The sequence below is a fragment of the Catharus ustulatus genome, chromosome 1 (assembly GCF_009819885.2).
Source record: "Catharus ustulatus isolate bCatUst1 chromosome 1, bCatUst1.pri.v2, whole genome shotgun sequence".
Lineage (NCBI taxonomy): Eukaryota > Metazoa > Chordata > Aves > Passeriformes > Turdidae > Catharus > Catharus ustulatus.
Genome location: NC_046221.1, coordinates 7,434,140 through 7,455,028, shown reverse-complemented (window position 1 = coordinate 7,455,028; position 20,889 = coordinate 7,434,140). Strand labels below are relative to the sequence as shown.

The following is a 20,889-nucleotide window of genomic DNA, read 5'->3' as shown; positions in this document are numbered from 1 at the left end:
TTCTGTTTATCTTAGAGGGAATCAGTGGAGGTGCCTGTGCTGGTTTATGAGAAGAGGCAGAAGTGTAAACCCCTATTTTATGGTGACAATGACAGTAGGAGTGACCTTGGTCAAGCAGATATTGCTTTTTCAACCGTGTCTAGAGGAGATAATCTAACAGCAGCCTGCAAAGCATCATGTTTCCTTAGACCCTGCTACAGTAATTCAATCATGAGCATATAAAATTAGATGAAAAATAAGGTAACTAGCCTTCTGGGACCCACTAATTGCAATAAATGTTGCCTCCTGACAGTAAGCATTAGACTGTCCTCTTTCAGGAGAGGTTACTTTCTATCACAGCACACTGCTCTCATTTCAGCCTGTGCCAGGTGGCAATGCTGTTAAATGTATTCTGCAGGACAGCAAAAAATCTTTAAAGGAAATTATATGTTGCTCTTAAAGTACCAGAAGAATGAGTAAAACACTTCCAGCTCTTAACTTTTGGGATCAAATGAGCAATGCCAGACCTTTCTTTTTTTGGGGTTCTTTTAGGATAGATATTTTCCATTGTCCTTGCCTTTTATTCAAGTACCACAGAGTATTTCATAAGCACTGATTGATTGTTCAAGTCTTCCAAACCTTGCCATTGTAGAGAAGCTCAGCCGAGCCACAGTCGAGTCTGTGGCTCTAAACTCAATCAAATTTGCAACAGAAGGTCACAAGGGAAGGGACAGAGTGAAACTGAGGTATGGTGGAGGTTATTCTCTGTCAGTACAGAAATTGTTTACAAGCCATAAATATTTGTCCATGTGTTTTTCCTGTGTACAGTTGAGAAAATACAATTTTTTAAGCCATTACAGGCTTGATTACAGTAAAATAATTTAGTTTAGCTACCTCCCAAAATACATATGGGGCTGACATAGGGTACACCAGTGATCACTATGAACACACATTTTCATGTCACAGTTTCACAGAGTAGACAGCAAGACCTGAACTCTGGGTGCTTTTACACACATTGATGCATTTTATACAGATTATGGAGATTTATGTATTTTATAGATATTTAGATACAAATTTATGCATGTTAGACATATTATGGAGAAAAAAGCACTGAACAGCCACAGTACTGCCTGCCACTGTCTGGTCTTGAACATTGGCTCCAACTGTGAGGATTTTTTGGGGGGAAGCAGAGCTGGGAACTCTGAGCAGAAACCCTTGGGGAGCAGACAAACTCTTGTTCACCCTGGTGGGCTTGCTCTGTCTGCTTGATCAACTCCAGCTCTGCAGGGTGCCTTGATATATCCTCATTCAAGGAGCTTCTCCTTTTATGTGTTATATGTGAATATGAATAAATAAGATTTTCTGTTCATCTAGACTACACTAGAGCATGAATGCTTGTGAGCAATAACCCAAAACCTTGAACTGAGGCAGGGCCAAGCCTGAGGAGTGTGGGAAAGGAATTGTGCTATTGTGGATCCAGGTGATTCTCCATGAAACCACAACACCTATTTACATGACCAAAGTCTGACAGGATGATGCTTCTATCCAGAAATCTGTACTTCATCCAGAACAGAGGTTTCCACTGACCTGGCTCACATCAGCTGCAACAGGAACCAAAGGGAGCTGTCCCTGCTGCAAGTGCACCCATAGCACACATCTGAAGTTAGATGGATCCCACATGAAAAATGCCAAAAGAAATGTGGTTCCTGCAAAGTGCTTTAAAGCAAATAGGTTGAAAGACCTCTCACTTTCAGTCATGTAAATAAGGAATAACTACACCAAATGCAATGGACAGATATTTTTATAAAATCACTGAAAATGGAAATTCTACCATGATTTCTGTATTTTCTCATGTATGCATGTTTTTTTTAAAGGTATCTGAATGGAGACACTGAGAGGAGCTCCACAGATGAAGCTGTGCTGTATTTGTGCTACAGTGAGATTTGAGGATTTAGTCCTGAATAATGAAAATTCAGACAAAGATATATTCAGCAGATGTAAATATATCTAACCCTAATAACCTTATAATTCAGTTATTGTTTACAGCAGCTGAGAAACAGACCCATAGTTTATTATGCAAAATCATTATCTTGTGTACTGGATTAATGTACACTAATAAAACTCATTAATCTCTTCAGGTATCACTGCAGGTTTTTGTGGATGAGATATAATGTAATCAAAAACAAATCACCTCATAACTGTTGATAGGGCCCTTTAGAAACCTTAATCTTGTTATTCACAAATGCTTCTAACTACAGTAAAACAATTATCTTGGTGCAAAGGAAATGGATGCTGGTAGCTCCTGACAGCTGTTCTTGAAATTAAAACAAGAAGAAAAATAAATGAAGTTTTTCTTTTAAAGAGTGGAATTTTCTAAATATAATATTTACTAGAGAACTGAAAACTTATTGACAAATGACACTTCTCTGCATATGTCTGCCACAACTATAAATTCAAATTTACAGGTAAGTCCATTAAGTTAATTAGTTCATTAAATTAATTCGTGTATTGCCCTGTTAATGCTGGTTTTTTCTGTACTTTATTGCCACATATTATTTTTTTTAATGCCACTGGCATGAAGCCTATCATTCTCTTCCAGGGGAAAAATATGTTTTTACAATTGTCCTAGTCCAAGTATTTTACCTTATACTATGGTAACCATTCTACTTCTCCACTTTATCTTGTTTATTTCCCACTTTACCATCTCAAATATTCCTTCTTTACCCTTGTGTTCACCCCACACAGATAGTGGCAGCTTGGCAGTCAGAGAAGGGGCAGCCCCTGCCCCACAGAGACCCCTGATGTCCCCTGCCATGGCCACCACTGTCCCAGGCTGCTCAGAGCCCCATCCAGCCTGCCTTGAGCACTTCCAGGAATGGGACAGCCATAACTTTTCTGGACAACCTGTGCCCGGGCATCATCATGCTCACAGTAAAGAATTCCCTCCTAATATCCCTTCAAATCACTCCCTCCCTCCTGAGCTGTTGAAAATCAGGAATTTCTTGTTTGCTTGATGCTTTTCAAGCCTTTTTTCAGAGGACATTGCAGCCATTTGAGCAGTTTCAATCCCAGGAGCAGATGACTGGTGTGCATGCATTTTATCTGCAATTTTGGATAATTAAGCAGAATTAAATTATATAGGATTAAGTTTTGTGGAGTTCTGCATTTAGTCTTAAGAGAGCTGAAGAAAACTTCAATGACTCTTCTCCTGTAATGCATCCTTAGCCTCTTGGAGGCTCTCAGGGATTTTCAAAACAGAAAATCCCTGTTGGACCTGCAGATTATTCACTTTACCAAGTTAAAGTAGATCTATGATGAATGAGCAGGGAAGCACCAGATATTCTGCACTCACACTGTCCTTTAGGCAGATTTCTGTAAGCTGCCTTTTCCTGCCAAATTGTCTTCTTGTTGTGACTTACTTAAATCCTTCTGCTCACAGTATTGGTTGATGTATCTTGAACTTAGTCCCAGTGAACCCCACCTTGCTGGCTCCTCTCTCATAAGTTTTCTGATGTTTTATATCCTTCAGGTTTTGCTGTTACTTTCCTTTTAGGATGCTTGTGGTAGCTAGGGGAATCTGCATGTATGCACAGAAAAAGATGGCAAATATTTCCTTTCTAGCTACAAGCAAAAATACAAAAGAAAAGAAAAATGTCAAGAGTAAAGCTTTAAAAGCAGCGTGACCCAGATATTCACGGCCAGTCTTTCAAGGCTGACCACAGGTACTCAGGATGTCTGAAGATATCAGAGCTGGCTCTGAATCCTGCCCCTGAGGCACAAAACTGCAGTAACAGAACCCAACATACCTTCACATGTCAGGAGGAAGTATTCCAGGTTGTGGCTGAAGGATGCACTGAAATAAGTACAGTTTTCAATCAGATCACAGGACAGGCACCTCCTGTTGAAGTTCCCATTTGTGCTTGCACTGAAAAAGTTAATACAATTCCATGAAGGTCACTGAGCAAATGTTTTTTGAAAGCAGCATTACTTGAACCTTTCTTTAGAACAAGAATATAAATCTAATGTGTCCAACATTAGTAAGAGACAAAGTATTTCCATTTGGTTGAGTTTAAATAGCAGTAATGGATTTTTTTTTCCCTCCTGCTTGACTAGAGAATATATAAATGGATACTGATGTCATTCTGCAAGGTCAGGTGGTTATGAAGGAAGGTACAGTTTTCAAAAGAAAATGATGGTTGCAGTTCCACAGGAGGAAGTCATAATTTGGTGGATGAAGGCATGAAACAAAGGAGCAACATTTCAGCACTTATTTATATTGTAACAGACAATAAAGAGCTGGAATTGATTTCTCTAAGTTTCTTATTGGTTGCATCACTGGTTTGATTTGCTAGCTGCTGCCTCAGAGGCCAAAGCCCTTTGTACAGGTTTAAAAAGCTGTTCTCATAACCCCCAAGTGGAAATATTGTGTACAGGGATCTCTTGTTGAAGGAGGCAATGTGGCCTGTCCTCACAAGGTGGCTGCTGAGCCCACTGAAAGTTGAAGAATTACAGATTATTAGCAAATATTTATAGATAGCATTTTGCCCCATTACAGCATCTTGAAACTTCAAAAATATTAACCAAGAGATCTTTTCAGTATTACTGTAAATCAGATGGTTTTTGCCACCATTTCAAAAGATGAGGCTGAGCAAACTTTTTAGGATCACAGAGACTGAAATGAGTAGGTCATGGACTCTTGCTTGGGCTCAGATTTTATCTCTAGCTACAATCCTAATTAAATCTACTAAATAAAACACAAAAAAGGGGAGGGGAAAAAGCCCTAAACAGGTTTTCATCTGTTTTTTCTCAGTTGTCTATGTGGGGAGATGAGGCTGATGAGGCACCAGGATGAGAAGGATGCTGACAAGGAAGAGTGGGGAGTGGTTTCACACATGCCAGCAGCTCTTGAATTGTGCCTGGACTCAGTTTTTACAGTGAGTTTTTCTTCTCATTTCAATAGAAATGAAGGGTTAATATAATTTAAAAAATTTCTTAAAGGAAATAAACACTCTCAAAAAACAGTGGAGTCCAGTGAAAAAGAATATAAGTCTTGAAAGAAAAAAAAAAATTCAATCACAGGTAATTTACTTTGCTCCAGTTTCCTTCCCATTGAGGAAACAAAAGGTATGATGTGAGAGAAGGAAAATGTACTGACTGTCCCTTATCCAGTGATGCCTTCACCAGCTCTGCCCTTCATTGCAGATGTTGTGATGGCAGCAGGGTCACTGAGAATTAAAAAAGGAAAAATGGAATAATGATTCCAAAATGTTTATTTAAAAGTTTATGTTTCCTCCACTTTGTAATCTGCTTCCACACTATTTCACAATGGAAACACTACCAATAGCTTACAGTAAAATCAGCCTTTTACACAGCCTGTACTCAGGGAAGACTCTTAAATATTTTGAAACTGCAGAAAAAGGTGTGTAGACATAAAATATTGTTAATCCTTTTTGGTTTCATGAAGAGGTGAGCTACTATCAAATTTCTCAAAATCTCTGTTGGAAAGTATTAGACAGTTTATACCATTAGTTTATGTATTTCTGAATTCCTTCAAGTGCTAAGCAGTTCTGTGGAAAGTTTTGTGATAGTCAATCTTGACACCAATTTGAAATTTGCATTAATATGAGAAAATTGCTAAATATAAAACATTTCCAATTGTCAAGCATTTTGTTTGCTATGGTTACACTGTTCTGTCTCTTCCAGTGACACACTGAAAGATCTTGCAATCCCATTAAAGAAAAAAACTTAAGAAACTGCTTCTACTGCAGTTGCTTATTTGTGTAAAACTGAAGAAATGGGAAATTCTGCATGTGAAATTCTGTATATGTTACTAAAGCACATACCTGTATAAATGTCTCCTTCTGGGTGAATCTTCTGTGCTGTGGAAATAACTGGGGAAAACCAAAAGTGAATTGCACCATTAGAGGGGTGTTTTGAAGAGTCTCATGCAACAACATCTTCACTCATATTGTCATTTTCACAATCTTGTAAAAGCAAGGAAAGATTAAACTGAGCTAGAAAAGGGTACAGAGGGACAGCACTGAGAGGCTCAGTAAAGTACATTGCAGACTGCACTGAAATTAAAACAAGCATGGAAAGCTGTGGGTCCCACACTGGGCATGTCAGTGGATCAAAAAGGATCAAGTGATTGAGTGGAAGACATCCACCTTTTTACCTCAAGATTCATGGAATTTCTTTTAAAGACTTTCTTCTTTCTTTAGAGGAAGTTTTTTCGTTTTCTGGCTACATTATTTCTTTGCCCAGTTAATCAGGGTTAGATGGGAAGGCAGAGCATGAAGCTGGAGAACATTTTGTTGTTCCTTGTTTAGTGCTGGGACTGTGGTGAGCTCCATTCTGGATAAACAACACAAGCTCTGTTGTACAGTGGCACTTCTGGAGGTAAAAGAATGATGCTGCAGGAGGTGGCCAACCTCAGTCCCACCTGTGAGGTCTGAATTTATCCCCCAGATGCATTTTGTGTGGATAATGCTAGAGCACAGGAGCAAATGTAGCATCCGTGGGGTGAAGAGTGCCAGGAAGGATTTTCATCCCTGCTGGTCTGCTCCCAACAAGCTGCACTGCCTAGGCACACATCTTGATTGTACAGACTCTGTGCGGCAATTGCTGCTTGACTGGCTGTCAAAATGCCAATAAGACTTTGGTGCTATTTTGCTACTTAGACCACCCTGGAAGGGTTCAAGGCCAGGTTTGATGGGCAGCCTGGCCCATGGAAGGTCCAGTTCATCCTGGAACTGGATGCTCTTTTTCTTCCAGCCCAAGCCATTCTGTCATTCTATATTTCTATGATTTTATATTGTTCTGAAGTTTTTAGTACTTGAGAGCATTCACAAGCTTGAAGAAACACTATGCTCTAAATGATCACTCAAAGTTCATTATATTCATTATATTATATTATTTACTCAACTGTTCAGTAACCTTAAGTAAGTGAGAGGTGAGAACCTTGTATATACCTGAAAATTTTTCTGGAAAGAAATCTGTTATTTGATTTCAGAAAGTTATCTAAGTATTTTCTTATGTAATTTCTTGAAGTGTATTTGAAAAAGTGAACGTTTACAAAATTTGTTTTACAAGTTTAAAGAGCAAGCATGAAGACAGGTGGATTTGTTTTTATTTTTTTTTTCCTAATTCTAATGGAATACTTTTTTTTTTCCCCACTGCATTGGTATTTTTGCAGGTCAACAAAGGATTCATTCCAAACCTGACTAGGTGGTTGATGGAAACAGGCTGCTTTCCTACAGAGGCTAATATCAGAACTTGCGACAGGAAAAATTACTCATCTGCAAAATTTATTTAATAGTCATAGAAAGAGAGGCTTGAACAGTAGAGGTTAACCAAAATAACAGAAGATATTTAGGTAATGGTGTCAGAGGTTAAGTCAAAATGAAGACAGCTTCTCCTGCTTTCTCATGCCCACAGGTTTCAGTGCATGCACAACACCTTTGTAAATGACCCAGAGCCCAGGGCTAAACAAAGGAAATCTGATTTGTCAGGACAAAGTTCACTTACATTTTCTGCCTCTTTTCATCATATGCCAGTATCTTTGTCACATCCCAGTCCCCAGATGTAATAGCCTGTAAATCATCATTGCTGCTGTTGGGCTGCCACAAAGAGAAATAGATTTTATTGTTAAAACTTCTGAAAAACTGAGCTCTTCTGACTCCATTGCCCATGAAAAATAAACCAAAAGTCTGCAATTTCCACCACTACACCTGCCACTTCTGTGAATCTGCAGGCATAGAAATATCAGAGAGTCATAATCATCTTAACCATGACTCTACTGAAGATAATGAGGTGAATTCAGCACAGAGCAACTTCCAACTCCTTCCCCTAATCCAGGGTGCCCACATGCTTCGATTTAGTCCTTTAGGGCAGGGTGGAGATTCACTTATCTACGACTGAGGCAGCATTAAAAAACCAAAACAAACAAACAAACATTAAAAAACCAAACTAAACCAAAACAATACAATAATAATGTTTGGAAAAAGACAGTCAACTGACCTTTTTCTTCTAAGCATTTCATTTGGAAATTCACATTCTTTTATACCTAAATAAAGCATCGTTGGAGGTTTCCTTTCATGAACAAGACTTTTTTTACATCTGCACCTCCCCATCTCATTGCCACAAGCACAGACACCACTTTTTATTGCTGTCTGTCTCAGGTGGGAGCTGGAGTAGCAGCAGCAGGTCACCTGTGAGGATGACATGGCGATGTGGTAGAAATGGCCACGTCCTCCCTGCGGAATGGCGCGCACGAAGAAGAACTTCCGACCGTCCCTGGAAAAAACGGGCTCTTCATTCTGTGTGAGCAGCAAAATTAAGGGGTGCATTAGTGTTGGTTGGTTGTGTTTAGCATTGCTCAGCACTCCAACACCCTGTGAAATTATTTCACAGCAAAGCAGAAAGTGCTTTTTGACAGCAACCTGAGGCAAACAAAGCCCACTGAATACTGCAGAAAGTTTTGAGCATTATTGCTTCTTGCTCTTGGGAAAGCAGACACTTTCAGCTGTGGGAGGACAGGCAGCAAGGCGAGTTCCTTGGCTATAAAGTCAATTCTCATTTGCAAAGCCAAAGTGCACGTACACAACTGACTGCTCTGGGCACTTGGAGCCTTTAGAGCTGGTGTGACAAACCCTGTTTACCCTGCTGGAAGAACCTCTTTGCTCCTGTGCAGGAGGAAACACAACTGAACAACATCTAACTGCTGTCTTTTTCTACTGTCTTACACATGCTTATCTCACTGAATTATTTATCAAGGAAAGGAGCTTCTGCAGAACTCCCTTAGACACAGAGCTCCCAGGTGAAGGTGGTGATTGACTTTTATTGGGTGACTGGAACTTTCACTCAGAGATAGAAGAGACTCAGCAGAAGGAAAATCAAACACCACATGTGGCAAGCATCTCCTGGAAAGGAGTTTTCTTTTTGTGAACAAGAGCCCTGAGGCACATGAGAAGTCTCCACTACATGAAGTGGTTGAAGAGCAGATTTCCAGGGAGGGCAGTGGGTCCGTGTGGTGGGACACAGCCCTGTACTAACAGGAGTGGCTGCATGGAGATAACTCTAAATCCCAACTAGCTGGGAGTGAGTAATAAGCTGAACCTCTGCTGAAGCTGTCCTGTGCTATCAGGATTTTCTGTGGCTGGATGAGCCCTTCCTTGGCTGGGCTTTGTGAAACCTTTTTATCCAGGGCAATCACCAAGGAGATTGTTGCCAGCCTCTCCTGGGTCCTGTTCAGTTCAGTGCTAATCAAACCCCTTGACTTTCTGCTTGGCACGTGCCAAGACATCACACTGAACCAGCAGGAGTCTGATTGTACAGGGAGACTTATGGCACAGCAAAGGAATAAACTTTTTTATTTCCCATAAGCTAACACATAATTTTTACTCTGTGTTCCATTGCTCCTTTGTTCATTACTGATTAATTCTTTTTCGCTGTTTATCAGATTTGTCAGTGCTCTATTCGGTGTTCAAACGGTTCTTTTTGCCTTTTATTTTCCCCTGCTTAACTTTTCAGTGTATTTTAAAATGTACCCATTTGCAGCTTGTTGCAGCTCTATGAAATAATGGTTTCATTTGTTTCTGACACTGTTCTGGAAGCTGAAACACGAAACTCTGTATTATTTCCAAATGTCTTTCATGACAGCAGAAACCTCATTGAATAATGACTGTGATAGCTCAGGCAAACCTTCTGCTCGACAGGTTTTCCTTTCCTGAGGTAGGTAGCAATGAGTTCACCCTCCATTTCTATATCTGTGCCTCCTGCATTATACATTCCAGCAATATGTCTCTGCCAGCGAGAGCAGGCATTGTGCTGATGAGTCTGAGGTTCATTCAGAGCTGCAGAGAAGGAGGTTCGTGGCACAGGTGACAGATGTGAGGTTTCAGCACTGGGCTGATGACACAAGGCAGTGTGTTTGCATGTTCCACTGCTGGAAAGGCAACACAAGAATGCAGTCAGAGCTTTGTGACAGAGATGATGACTTACCCAGGTGGTAAATGGGGACACAGACTGAAATTCTCTTGGATTTTATAATTCAGGGAGTTACACTGGGCATGTGATATGAACTGTAAAATATTCTGCACGTTATATGAACTATCTGAGCCTTTTGTCAGCTATTGTTGACTGCATCCCACAATAATAGAGCAGAACAGCCCTCCTTGAAAACAATAGATCAGTTTAGTGCTAGAAAAAGACAATACTTGTACTATGGAGCAGGTATGGCATGTTTGGAAGTTTTTGCCACAGGAAGTTTATAAACACAGCTGGTATCAGTAGGTGCAAAAAGGGATTGAACAAATTCATATTTCATTACTACATCTTAAAGCATATGGGTATAGTCTCAAATGTTTGCATTTTTTTTGTTGTAGTGAAATATGAGAAAATTATGCCACCAAATACTTCAGCTTTACTGGAAAAGAGAGGGTAATGGGAGGCTGCTGGAAGGCTCTGAACCCCTGCAGGGTTCAGTGCTGGAGCTCAGAGCTGCACAACACAAATGGCCAGGAGAAAACAAGCCCTCAGGGCTTATCCCAAGTTTGGCAGAATCAGTGAGGTGAGGGGACAATGCTAAATGCAATCTGAGCTTCTGTAGGTCCTAGAGAGGAGCACAAAGTCCTGGTGTACAGAACAACAATTAAAAAGTAAAAGGCAGAGTGTATTCAGTTTGGAGAAGGATCACTGAGAATCCCTGGATCTGCAGCCACCTGAGGAAGGCTCCCCTGGTAAAACAAGGGAAGGAAGATAAGGTGCCTGCAGGATGGTGGGGAGTGCACAAGAGTCTCTGACCTGGAGGATTTGCATGATCAAACATGCACCAGGACAAATGTTTGAAAGATAAATTATCTGATTTATGCTGAGTTGGAATTTATGAAGGATTAGTGGACACAGAAGTACAGCCCCACCAAAACCACCCACACATTAACATGGGTCAAACAATTCTCATATTTCAGCACCACACATTGCAGCTCCAAACTGGTTTGTCTGTGCTCCACACACTTCCAGCCTCCTGCTCTTCTGCAGTGCCTCACATGCTCCTGGCTGGACTCCACTCATTTCCTCACAGAAATCTGTGGTAAAGCAATTCTTTGCATATTTGTTTTATTACTGACTGAGAGTTATACTTCCATAAGAACTATGATTTTCTGGTTCATCCTCAGGTTTTCAAAAGGAAACAAATTAATCTGAATAACTGAATCCTTTCCAATTGATTCTCTAATGCATCTTCCCTTCCCTTCCCTTCCCTCCTGCCCTCTCTGTCTGATCCACCTTTGCCCAGATCCCAGAATTAATGATGTTGTTGCATTGGCAATTATTCTTTCAGTGAAATGCTCCAGTACTTTCCATGTCACATAGCTCTGATAAACTGATGGGTGTGACATGAATTCTCTTAATCCCTTGCATATTGGTAAAGACTTTGTTTAAATTTAACAAAGAAAACACCCAATGTGCATTGATTCTAATGGGACAATGCAGTCATCTCTTTAGGGCACTTCTTTAGATCTCTTTCCATCTCCTGACACACTCAGTCCTCAGGGCAATGCTGAGCTTCATCCTCAGCCCTGTCCTCATCCTCCTCTGTGGCTGGGTGCTCCACACCTTTGGCCATCTCTGAGGCCAGGGCAGCTGCACCAAAATTGTGTCAACAACTGGAGAGGATCCCACGTCTCTGGGTACAGATCCTCTCCACTGGGTGAAATGGGAACTCTTCATTCAAGCACCAAAAATATTGTTTGCAGCCAGGAGCTGCTTTTTAATCTTTGAATTTGGGTATCTGAGTTATAGAACTCTAGGTCCTATTTCTGCTGCATCCTTTGTCTTTTTAGGCCAAAATGAGGTGAGTTATGGGGTAATTGCATGGCAAAAGGGTTTTACAGAGGGAAAAAGAGGGTCCTGTTTGTAAGTTCCTCTGAATGCTGTTTGTATTTTAAAAATCTCTTTTCATACTTCCTGTTAACTACATGTAAGAATTATTACTGGGTTATCATGCAGGATTAAAGCAAGGGAGTGGTAAAAGAAAAATGGTGCCAGGATTTCAACATCTCCACCTTTTGAGGGTGAGTCTTTAGCTTCAGACTGAGGTCATCTGAAACACTGGGGAAATAGGAGCACTGGAAAGAAAAATGCAACCCAAAGAAATTGTTATCAGGGGAGGGCAGCCAGCCCACAAAAGCAGTTTTGGTGGTTACAGGTCTCTAAACAATTTTATGGTAATTTCATGGTCCTGCCAATCTCAACGTCAAAGACTGCAGCCTTTGGTGGAGTTGCAATTGTAACCTGGTTTACAAATTATTTTTTTTTCAGGCCACATTCACAATTAAATAAATAAACCAGTTAAAATGCCAGTAAAGTTTATCCTCAGCAGGTGCTCAGAAGTTGTCTGATTTCTCCCTTGCTGACTCATTGCCTGTATATGACCATCCCCAGAACTACTGGAAATGGCTTCTTCACAAAAATGGAAACAAAATTGCTTACAGCTATAATTAGTGTTTCAAACAGTTTGTGTATTTAAGCAAAAATATGAGTGAAGTCCAGTCTGGCTCTTGTGCTCAGAAGTGCACAAGGAAGAATATAATTAGAAGAAACATAAATTTCCAAAGTCCCTGGACAGTTTCAATAAACATTTGCCACCTCATCCAACAAAAAGTGACAGAAACTTCCTAGCAAATCCTGTGTAAATACTGTGTATTCCCCATTAAACTTTAAGTAGATTATCCTATTTTTTAGCTGCACAGGGAGTGACTGCATTATTTCTCTTTGCCTGTGTTGGAGAGAGGCTCTCCAAAGATTTTGAACTTGCATAAAATGTATTCATGAACTTAAGCCCAGAAGGAAATATGAGATTGTTTACTATGACCTTCCATACACAGATTTTAAATGCCACTGAGTCACCACACTACTACAACAACAAAATTAAAATTCATGGCTTGTATGCTTTATCTCAGAGCTCCCAGGATTTCAGACAGCTGAAAAAAGTCAACCCTGTCATCCTTGGAGATCCCCTCATGTCCCTGGTGAGTATCTCATCTCCTACTTCCAGCTGACTCTTTGTCCTATTCAAGGATGCCCTTAAATTCCCAGGAATTTAAATTCCCAGGAAAAAGGTAAAGCCTGTGCATGTTTTTCAAACCATGCCTATGGAGAATTTTGAAGGAGAATTTTAAAGAACGAGGCAAGCAGTTGGATTCCTTGGTCCTAGTGATTTAAAGTTCTCAAAAGGAGGACTTTGGGGTGGGCTGAACCTGCCCAGGGTCCCTTGACTGTGTGACCCCACTGCCACCACCCTGGCTGTCTCCAGAGGGGACAGGGCACCTGGTTTATTTGAAAATACTCTATATTAAAAAGTCTCAACCAAGGAGTCCTCATCCTGAGCTCAGCCACACTCCTGAGCTCCTTCAGCAGCTGCCTGATGTGCAATTCATCTCCTTCTTGAAGAGGTTAGTGGACCCAAACTAGCATTTAACATTTTCATATTATCCTCATAGTCAGGCACACACACCATGAAAATACCTTTCCAGTTATCTAGATTAATGTGTCCCAGTATAAAAGGCAAATATAGAAAATACAATTATCCCAGTAATCATACTCAGTCAAAACTAGAATTTTAAGTAATTTTGTTGTCAGAAATACAGGCAAAAGAGCTATATAATTCTTCAGACTCCTACAAAAGCTTTTGAAGGATGCTATAAAATGTCTCCAAAGTCCATAGAAAATGTTATTTTAGTTTAGCACTGCGATGTCTGACTCATTTGGCTGTAATGAACATCCTCCCTAACATCAAACTAAGTGTGTCCTCTCAAAATAAGTATATGCTTTTGGAAGATGTAGTAAAATAAAATGTATTTCCCTGGAGCAGGCCCATTAGAAACTGAGAAATCATTTACTTCAGATATTGAAGATAAAGCACCATCTTTTAATGCCTGTCCACGTGGTAGGTGACTAAAGAACCACAGCAGTGTAAAAACACAAGGTTCACTATACTGTATTAATAATATAAAACACAACCTCTACTATACTGCAGTAAATAGCAATGAATGGATTATTTTACTGCTGTTGCCTTCAAACTTATAAAATAAATAAAGCCTGTTAAGTATTTTTTAGTTTTATTTTTAATATACAATATCTAAACAATTTGATTTTCCCTTGATTTGGCTTGTCTTTTAAGCTTTTGTTTCCTGCTCAAGCCAGGACAGTTCTTATGAATGTAAAGCACATTTCAGCACATTTTTACTGTATATCAGCAAAAGATTATTCAAAATGCTTGGAGCACAAAATCTATTTCCCCATACAATAAATTTTCATCTGTATCACACACAGCCCATTGCTGTAGGACAGCCACTGGAACAGAGGAGAGCATTGTTCTTGCTGTGAACTGATGTAGTGCCATTTTTACAGGGTCCTGGCTCCTCTGAACAGGCTGTGACAAAAATTTGAAACACTTTAAATCCAGACTTGGAAATTTATATCGAACAAGGTATTTAGTGACATGCTGCTCGTGGTCTGGAGTGCACACCAGGCTTGTAAAACAGTTCAGTGCTGTGGCTGAATTGAGATCACAGCTGCTCACTCAAGAACAGCTTCATCTAATCAGAGGTCCCTTCACAAACAGACTCCTGGGCAGGTGTTATAGATGATATTTAAGTGACTCAGCACTCTATCTGCATGATTTTGTCCCTGAATGGACAGAGGTCCCCTCAATAAAATTACCAGAAAAAAAACAGCACAGTATTTAAACCATCATCATCAGTGTTAGGGCAGGGTATGAAGGATTGCCTCTGAGGTTGATGAGTCCTATACAGACACTGCCATGAGTGATTTTCCACCCACATTAGCTTTTCATCTCTTTCAAACAGAAGTATATTTCAGGCTAAGGACTATGGGACCTATCAGAGTGGATGGCATCTTTACTAAGAACTTGTTTGTTACTGAGAAGCTCTTCTCTGTTATACAGATCATGTCTTTTTCCAAGTATCTCTCTCCAATCTGGAAATCAGTTTTTCTCTTTGGGGAAAAACTCAGTGAAGCAATGATTCTACCAAAAACTTGGCCACAAGGAGATCACTCACCTGTCGGTGCAGCCAGGCATCGCTCTCATCTTCATGTTTCTAAAACACAAAAAGATCATTAATACCACGCTTGTCATATATTATATTGTATTGGAGTTAAAAGGTTGCTCAGAAATACAAAGAAACTGTTTAAATATGTGCTTCTGGAGTGGAATCCAGTGGCTGTTTCTCTTGACTTTCCTCCCTGATGGATAAGCATTCACTAGATCAAGAAAGCATACAGACAAAACACATAAATCCACAAGATGTATTATTCCCCAAAGAAATAAATCTTCTTAAGAAATAAATAAAGCCTGAAATGAAAATTATTAATAAAAAAACTTCTCACCATGCTCTATGCACAGAATTGCACAATCTTTTTCAAGGGAGGGGTGTATTAGAGCAATTTTATACAGTGGAAACACATGCCAGTTCAGATGATGGAATCTGCTAATGGAATCTGCTGATCTTACATCAATACAACATTTGCATCAGTGCATTTATAGAAGGGATTAATTAACTACAATTGAGGTATGTGTAGATAAGCATGAGCTGTTTTTAATGCTATTAAATACATATAATGCAGCTAGAATGTTGTAAAGATATTTAGGCTGCAAACTGTGTGTGGATAAAGGTATTTCAAGACAGGAGGTGACTCTGCCTCAAACACACACAGAGTGTTCTTGGATTTCTAGGTATTAAAATAGAATTTAAAATTGTGAATATTATTTATATTCTGTCTGCCTAAATTAGTGTGTTCCAGCTGACTTTTCATCATGTAAAGTAAGTTAAATAGTTTCCCCCTGCATGGGTTATTGTCTTGGATTGCAATACAGGATGTAACCAAAAGTATCTATTCTATCACCATCTGCTGAAACCAGGTGGGGCAGTGATCCTTATCTCAGTGTGAGATATTCTGCTAATGGGCATCTGTTAAAACCGGTAGGGCAGTGTTCTTTATCTTTTCACAACCCATCCTTCCTTCAGGGAGATATCTCCTGTTAATGGCCATTGAGTCCCACTGCATGACTGATAAAATTACTGCATCCCATTGGGAGAGGCTCCAGCCAAGGGGAGAAGCCAAACATTTCCTACCTAGATAAAATCTGAGATTTGGAACATCAGAGCAGCCTTTTTCCACTGGATTCCAGAGGAAAACCAGACCCTTCTACATCATCACTGGACCTTGGGAGGGAAACTGCACCTTGTACAGGAGCACTGCTCCAACTGAGCCACATCTGTCACTGCAGGAGGATGCAGCCACCATGGAATGGGACTGCTACCAACACCCTGCCTGACGGGGTGTCAGGTTGTACTCTGACTTTGTCAGTGTTTTGGGTTTGTTCTTTGTAGACTGTATTTCTATTTTAATCTTCCTAGTAAAGAACTGTTATTCCTATTCCCAAATCTTTGCCTGAGAGCCGTTTGATTTCAAAATTCTAATAATTTGGAGGGAGGGGGTTTACATTCTCCATTTCTAGGAGAAGCTCCTGCCTTTTTCAGCAGACACCTGTCCTCCAAACCAGGACAGTTATGAGCAGTGATGCACTGTGTAAATCTCCCCTACCTTGGTGCAGACCCCCGTGGTGGCGTCGCAGAGCGTCAGGATGGACACGTTCTGGGCCCTGTTCAGCCAGTTCACTGCCACCTTGGTGCTGGTGGCCCATTTCACCATGGTGATGTAGTAATCCCTGCAAACACAGACACACACAAACCAGATCACAACGCTGCCATCCTAATGAATTGCCACATGGCTGAGCAGTCAGGGGCTGCTGCAGGCAAACCGCTCAGGAGAGAGCTGTGCCTTTGGAGAACATCGTGTCCTGCTGTCTCCAGGCTGCTTTATGTATGGATTTCAACCCTTAAAAACGATATTTTTAGGGCTGTGCAGGTGTTTTATCTGCTACTTCTGGAAGTTATTTTCAAAGAGACAAATATAGAGATAAAGAATCTTTCAAGCTATTCTGTCTTCCAAGAAGGATTGAACTGCCTGGAGCTACGAATTTATGCACAGGTGGAAAAGAAATTGCAAACCATTTCCATTCTGAGCACATTAACCTGAGCTGACTCAGACCAATCACTATCAATGGTTGGGTTCTTGATGCTTATAAAAAGCGGATGGCCTCTGAATATGCCTGCTACACACTAAAGTATCCAGGAGAGCTGCAATAAAAGACAAATAGTAAGAAGGATGGAGTTTGGAGTAACACAGGGTTTCTGCAAAGCAGATGGAGCTGGTTGCCATAAAGATATCAGTAGAGATAGTTTGCATGAGCAAAATCACCATCCTATACTCCCTGCACCATCTTATTGCTGGACATACTCAGGCTGTGATGATACTTGGAGTAAATTATGGGTGTGGGCTGCACACTCCTGCAGTTGATATCTTCAGGAAAACTCCCATGCAACAGTGATGACTGCAACCACTTAGGCTGGGCTGGAAAATGCATGTATAAATTCACTGATGGTTGTCTTAGAGCCAGGGCGTGGTGCAGCAATTCAGGGCTCCACCACTTCATTTGTAGGACACAACTCTGGCTGAACTGCCAAAGCTGGTGATGTTATAGTAAATACTGCTGGGCCATGTGGGCCAAGACATCTTTAAAGTATAATTTGACTTTTCACAGCATACAGTCTATAAAAAATTTATTAGTTCATTTGTTTGCTATAAAATATGTATAAGGAATTGTTGCTCTCACTGGAAATAAAGCACTGTGTTGCTGGAGAGCCCTTTGTGTTCTGGCAAGAGCTCCTGCATATGCTGAAGAGAAAGGGCAAAAGCACAAAGGTCTGTTTGTCCACAAAAGTAACAAGCTGGAAATTGATTTTGTACTTTTCAGTAATATTTAGTGCCTGAAACTGGCTGTGGGAAAAAGGAACAAAATGCTTGCATCCACTGCACTGGGGAGAAGGATATGCCCAGGTGAGACAACAGCAGTCTGAAAATTTACAGCCTGAAATAAAATTGTAATTTTACTCTTTATCAGCTATGGTGTAGGCCCTAAGAGGAAAAAACAACACAGCAAAATTAAACTGCATAACTGCCCCTTCTTTCTCTCCAAAATGAACTGAGCAGATTCAGTCTCCCCAGAAAAGGAATGTGATTTTAGTACTTATTGTGGCTTGGAGCATTTCTTCCATAAATCCAATTTAAAGTTTCGAGTACTTATATTCAATTTTTACATTCCTCTCACTGTTTGAACACAGAAGCCGCAGTTCTTTCTCAGGAAATTTTAATTATTATTTCAGGTGAATCATGGTCTTCCCTGTCACCCCAGAGAAGGGCATTTCTCTCTGAACCCTCTTCCAGCCATCAAGACCATGGATAACCCAGCCCACAGATAACTGCAGATACCTGGACAGTCATTATTCTGGTTTTTGAGTAGAGTGGAGTCTTTAATTTAATTTACTTCCCTTCATATCTCTTCTATAGGACACCCAAGTTTTATGGTACCCATTTGGCAGAGGAAAATGAGACAAGAAGTTGTGACTCATCTCTGCTAATTTTAAACATCTGCTGCTCCTGCAGCTGCACTGGTTGAGCAGCCAGTGCAGAGAAATGGGAAATAGTGCAATTCTCAAGGCCTCTCTGCCCGACCTGTCCCACATTTTACATGGAGCTGATTTAAGGGAGAACCTGTTTCTTGCACAGGACAAAATCTACACCAGCAGGTCCTTCACCACTGCATTTACAGACACCCACATCAGAGCAAAAGGGAAGGAACACCTTGTCTGAGCCCTGTCAGGAAGGGTGGAGCCATCCTGGGCTTTGCAATGGATTTCTACCTCCCAGTAAAAACATTGTTGGTTTGGTATTTGCAATCATCTGAGACTGAGATCATTGCCCAGCAGCCCCAGCTTTCCATGGCTGCTTCCTGGAGGCAGGAATCCCCAACATGAGGTGTGACTCTACACTATGAATACCCACAGTATGACCATGCTAATAAAGCCACAAACACCACACAGAACAGACTTATTGCAGGCAAGGGACAGGCAGCAGCCCAGCCCATGGTCCCTGAAGCACACACAGCTCCCCAAATCCAGACTGGAGCTGGCTGAGTTTTTCCATTATTTATTTGTTTCTGGCCCATGCAAGAGCCAGTGATGATTTCTGTACTCGAGGGAGATAATATCATCCCTCAGTTTGCCACCTGAGATGCAAATATGAGAAATAAGCTGGGTGATGAGCCAATTCTGACCATCTGCAGATGATGTTCTTGAGGTCCAGTGGTTTTCACCAAAATAAAAAAGGCCTGTCAGGCATTAAATTTTAAGTACTACTTTCCCCCCTTCAATATCAACCCCCTCCCTTCACTTTCTTTTTTTTCACAGAAGAGCATGGTATTGGAGAAAATGTGACAAAAATGTTCAGAATCAAAGATTTTTAAAAAGGACAAGTGGCCAATATTGGGCATTTCACCCCCAGTTATGTTTTCTCATCATCACCTTTGCTTTGTTTGGTTTTGTTTTTTTTTTCTTTTTCTTTTCTTTTTACTGAAAAATATCCAATTCCTGTGGAAAATTTCTGGCTTCTTTCAATTTTGAAAGAAAAAAGGCCATGGCATATCTCCACCTTATTATCAGCTTTATTAATTGTACTAAATCACTTTGCTCCAGATAAAAAGAACACGAAATACCACTCTGTCCATATATCATCTGCACTGAGCACACTGAAATGCTTCAGATAGGATGTGTCTGCTGGAAGATCCTTATCACCAGCCCTTCCTGCTTTCTTGAAACTCCCTTCTGTAACTGAGTGTACAGCACATCCCTCTCGCCTATTTTAATAAAGTTTTATCACATTAATCCCCTCATTTCAGAAAACATATGCATAATGAAAATGCACCCCTATTGCTCTGGCAGCACTACTTTTGTCATCCCCAGAGATGGCAATTGCCATGATTTTCATGAAATGTACAGGCACTAATTAGTTAGGATGTATTTTGCATCATTTTGCAATATTGATTGCAATCAAATAAATTATGGACACCCATAACCATATAGAAAAAATTTATGAATAACACTTGGATCCTGCAGTTGGAAGTTATTGCTGTAATTAAAACCTTTCTGAGTCTCTCTGTTTACAGAGAATGCTACCAAAGGGAAATTATTCTGATACAGTGATGGGGATACTGTGATCCTGAATTCCCACCTGCTGCACACAGGTCTGAAGTTGTTTTTTTTTTTGAAAGGCCATTTGGTTTGGCCACAGGTCATACATCTTTTGCATAAATGGATTTGGATTATTTTAGAGTTATTAACTGTAAACCTGTTCTAATATAATGTTTTATCAAAAGACAAGTAATTTGAAAAAAATACAGCAGATTTGCACAAAATTAAACTTTTTGATAGCAGCAGAGAAAGGTCCAGTGTTAAAAAACTGTAAAATTATCTTGAAAAAGACTCAAGAGAACTGGGGCCAGCATTCAAGGATGAGAAAGCACCTACCTCATTCTCTGATCATCTGGGGGAGTCATTTCCAGGTCATGAGTGGGTCCATTCAGACCAATCACATGCAAAGAAATAGTTGGATTTTCCATTCCTACCTGGATTTTAGAAAAGAAGAAATTACCATATCATATACAACACAAAATGGCTCTGATTTATTATATCCCCATGGATTCTAAAAAGCATTTCCACAGAACAGGATGTGGATTGGACTGCTGTGGTCTTTCACAGGGAGACTGCAGATCTAGGGATGAGGCACAGAGGTGTGGAGAGGTTGGTAGGCACAGAAAAGGGGAAATTTTACTCAGGATGCTTCTAACCTTAGCAAAAAAAATCTACTTTTCATGGCAACTAGAAATCTTGCTATTTCCTGCACCTTTTGACACAAGGTGTCTAATAGGAT

The 20,889-nt window shown here is 40.3% G+C and overlaps 1 protein-coding gene across 5 annotated transcripts in view; it reads right to left on the bottom strand.

Moving 5' to 3' along the window:
• DPP6 (dipeptidyl peptidase like 6) overlaps positions 1 to 20,889 on the bottom strand; it is a 573,188-nt gene that overhangs the window by 30,146 nt on the left and 522,153 nt on the right. For all 5 annotated transcript variants that reach the window (XM_033053988.2, XM_033053997.2, XM_033053970.2 and 2 more), the window contains exons 10-16: positions 20,487 to 20,584; positions 16,606 to 16,729; positions 15,060 to 15,098; positions 8,190 to 8,297; positions 7,507 to 7,598; positions 5,823 to 5,870; positions 3,786 to 3,904 (exon numbers count right to left, since the gene is read on the bottom strand). In XM_033053988.2, the coding sequence (XP_032909879.1) occupies positions 3,786 to 3,904; positions 5,823 to 5,870; positions 7,507 to 7,598; positions 8,190 to 8,297; positions 15,060 to 15,098; positions 16,606 to 16,729; positions 20,487 to 20,584 (628 nt within the window). The remainder of the gene's footprint in view (positions 1 to 3,785; positions 3,905 to 5,822; positions 5,871 to 7,506; positions 7,599 to 8,189; positions 8,298 to 15,059; positions 15,099 to 16,605; positions 16,730 to 20,486; positions 20,585 to 20,889) is intronic.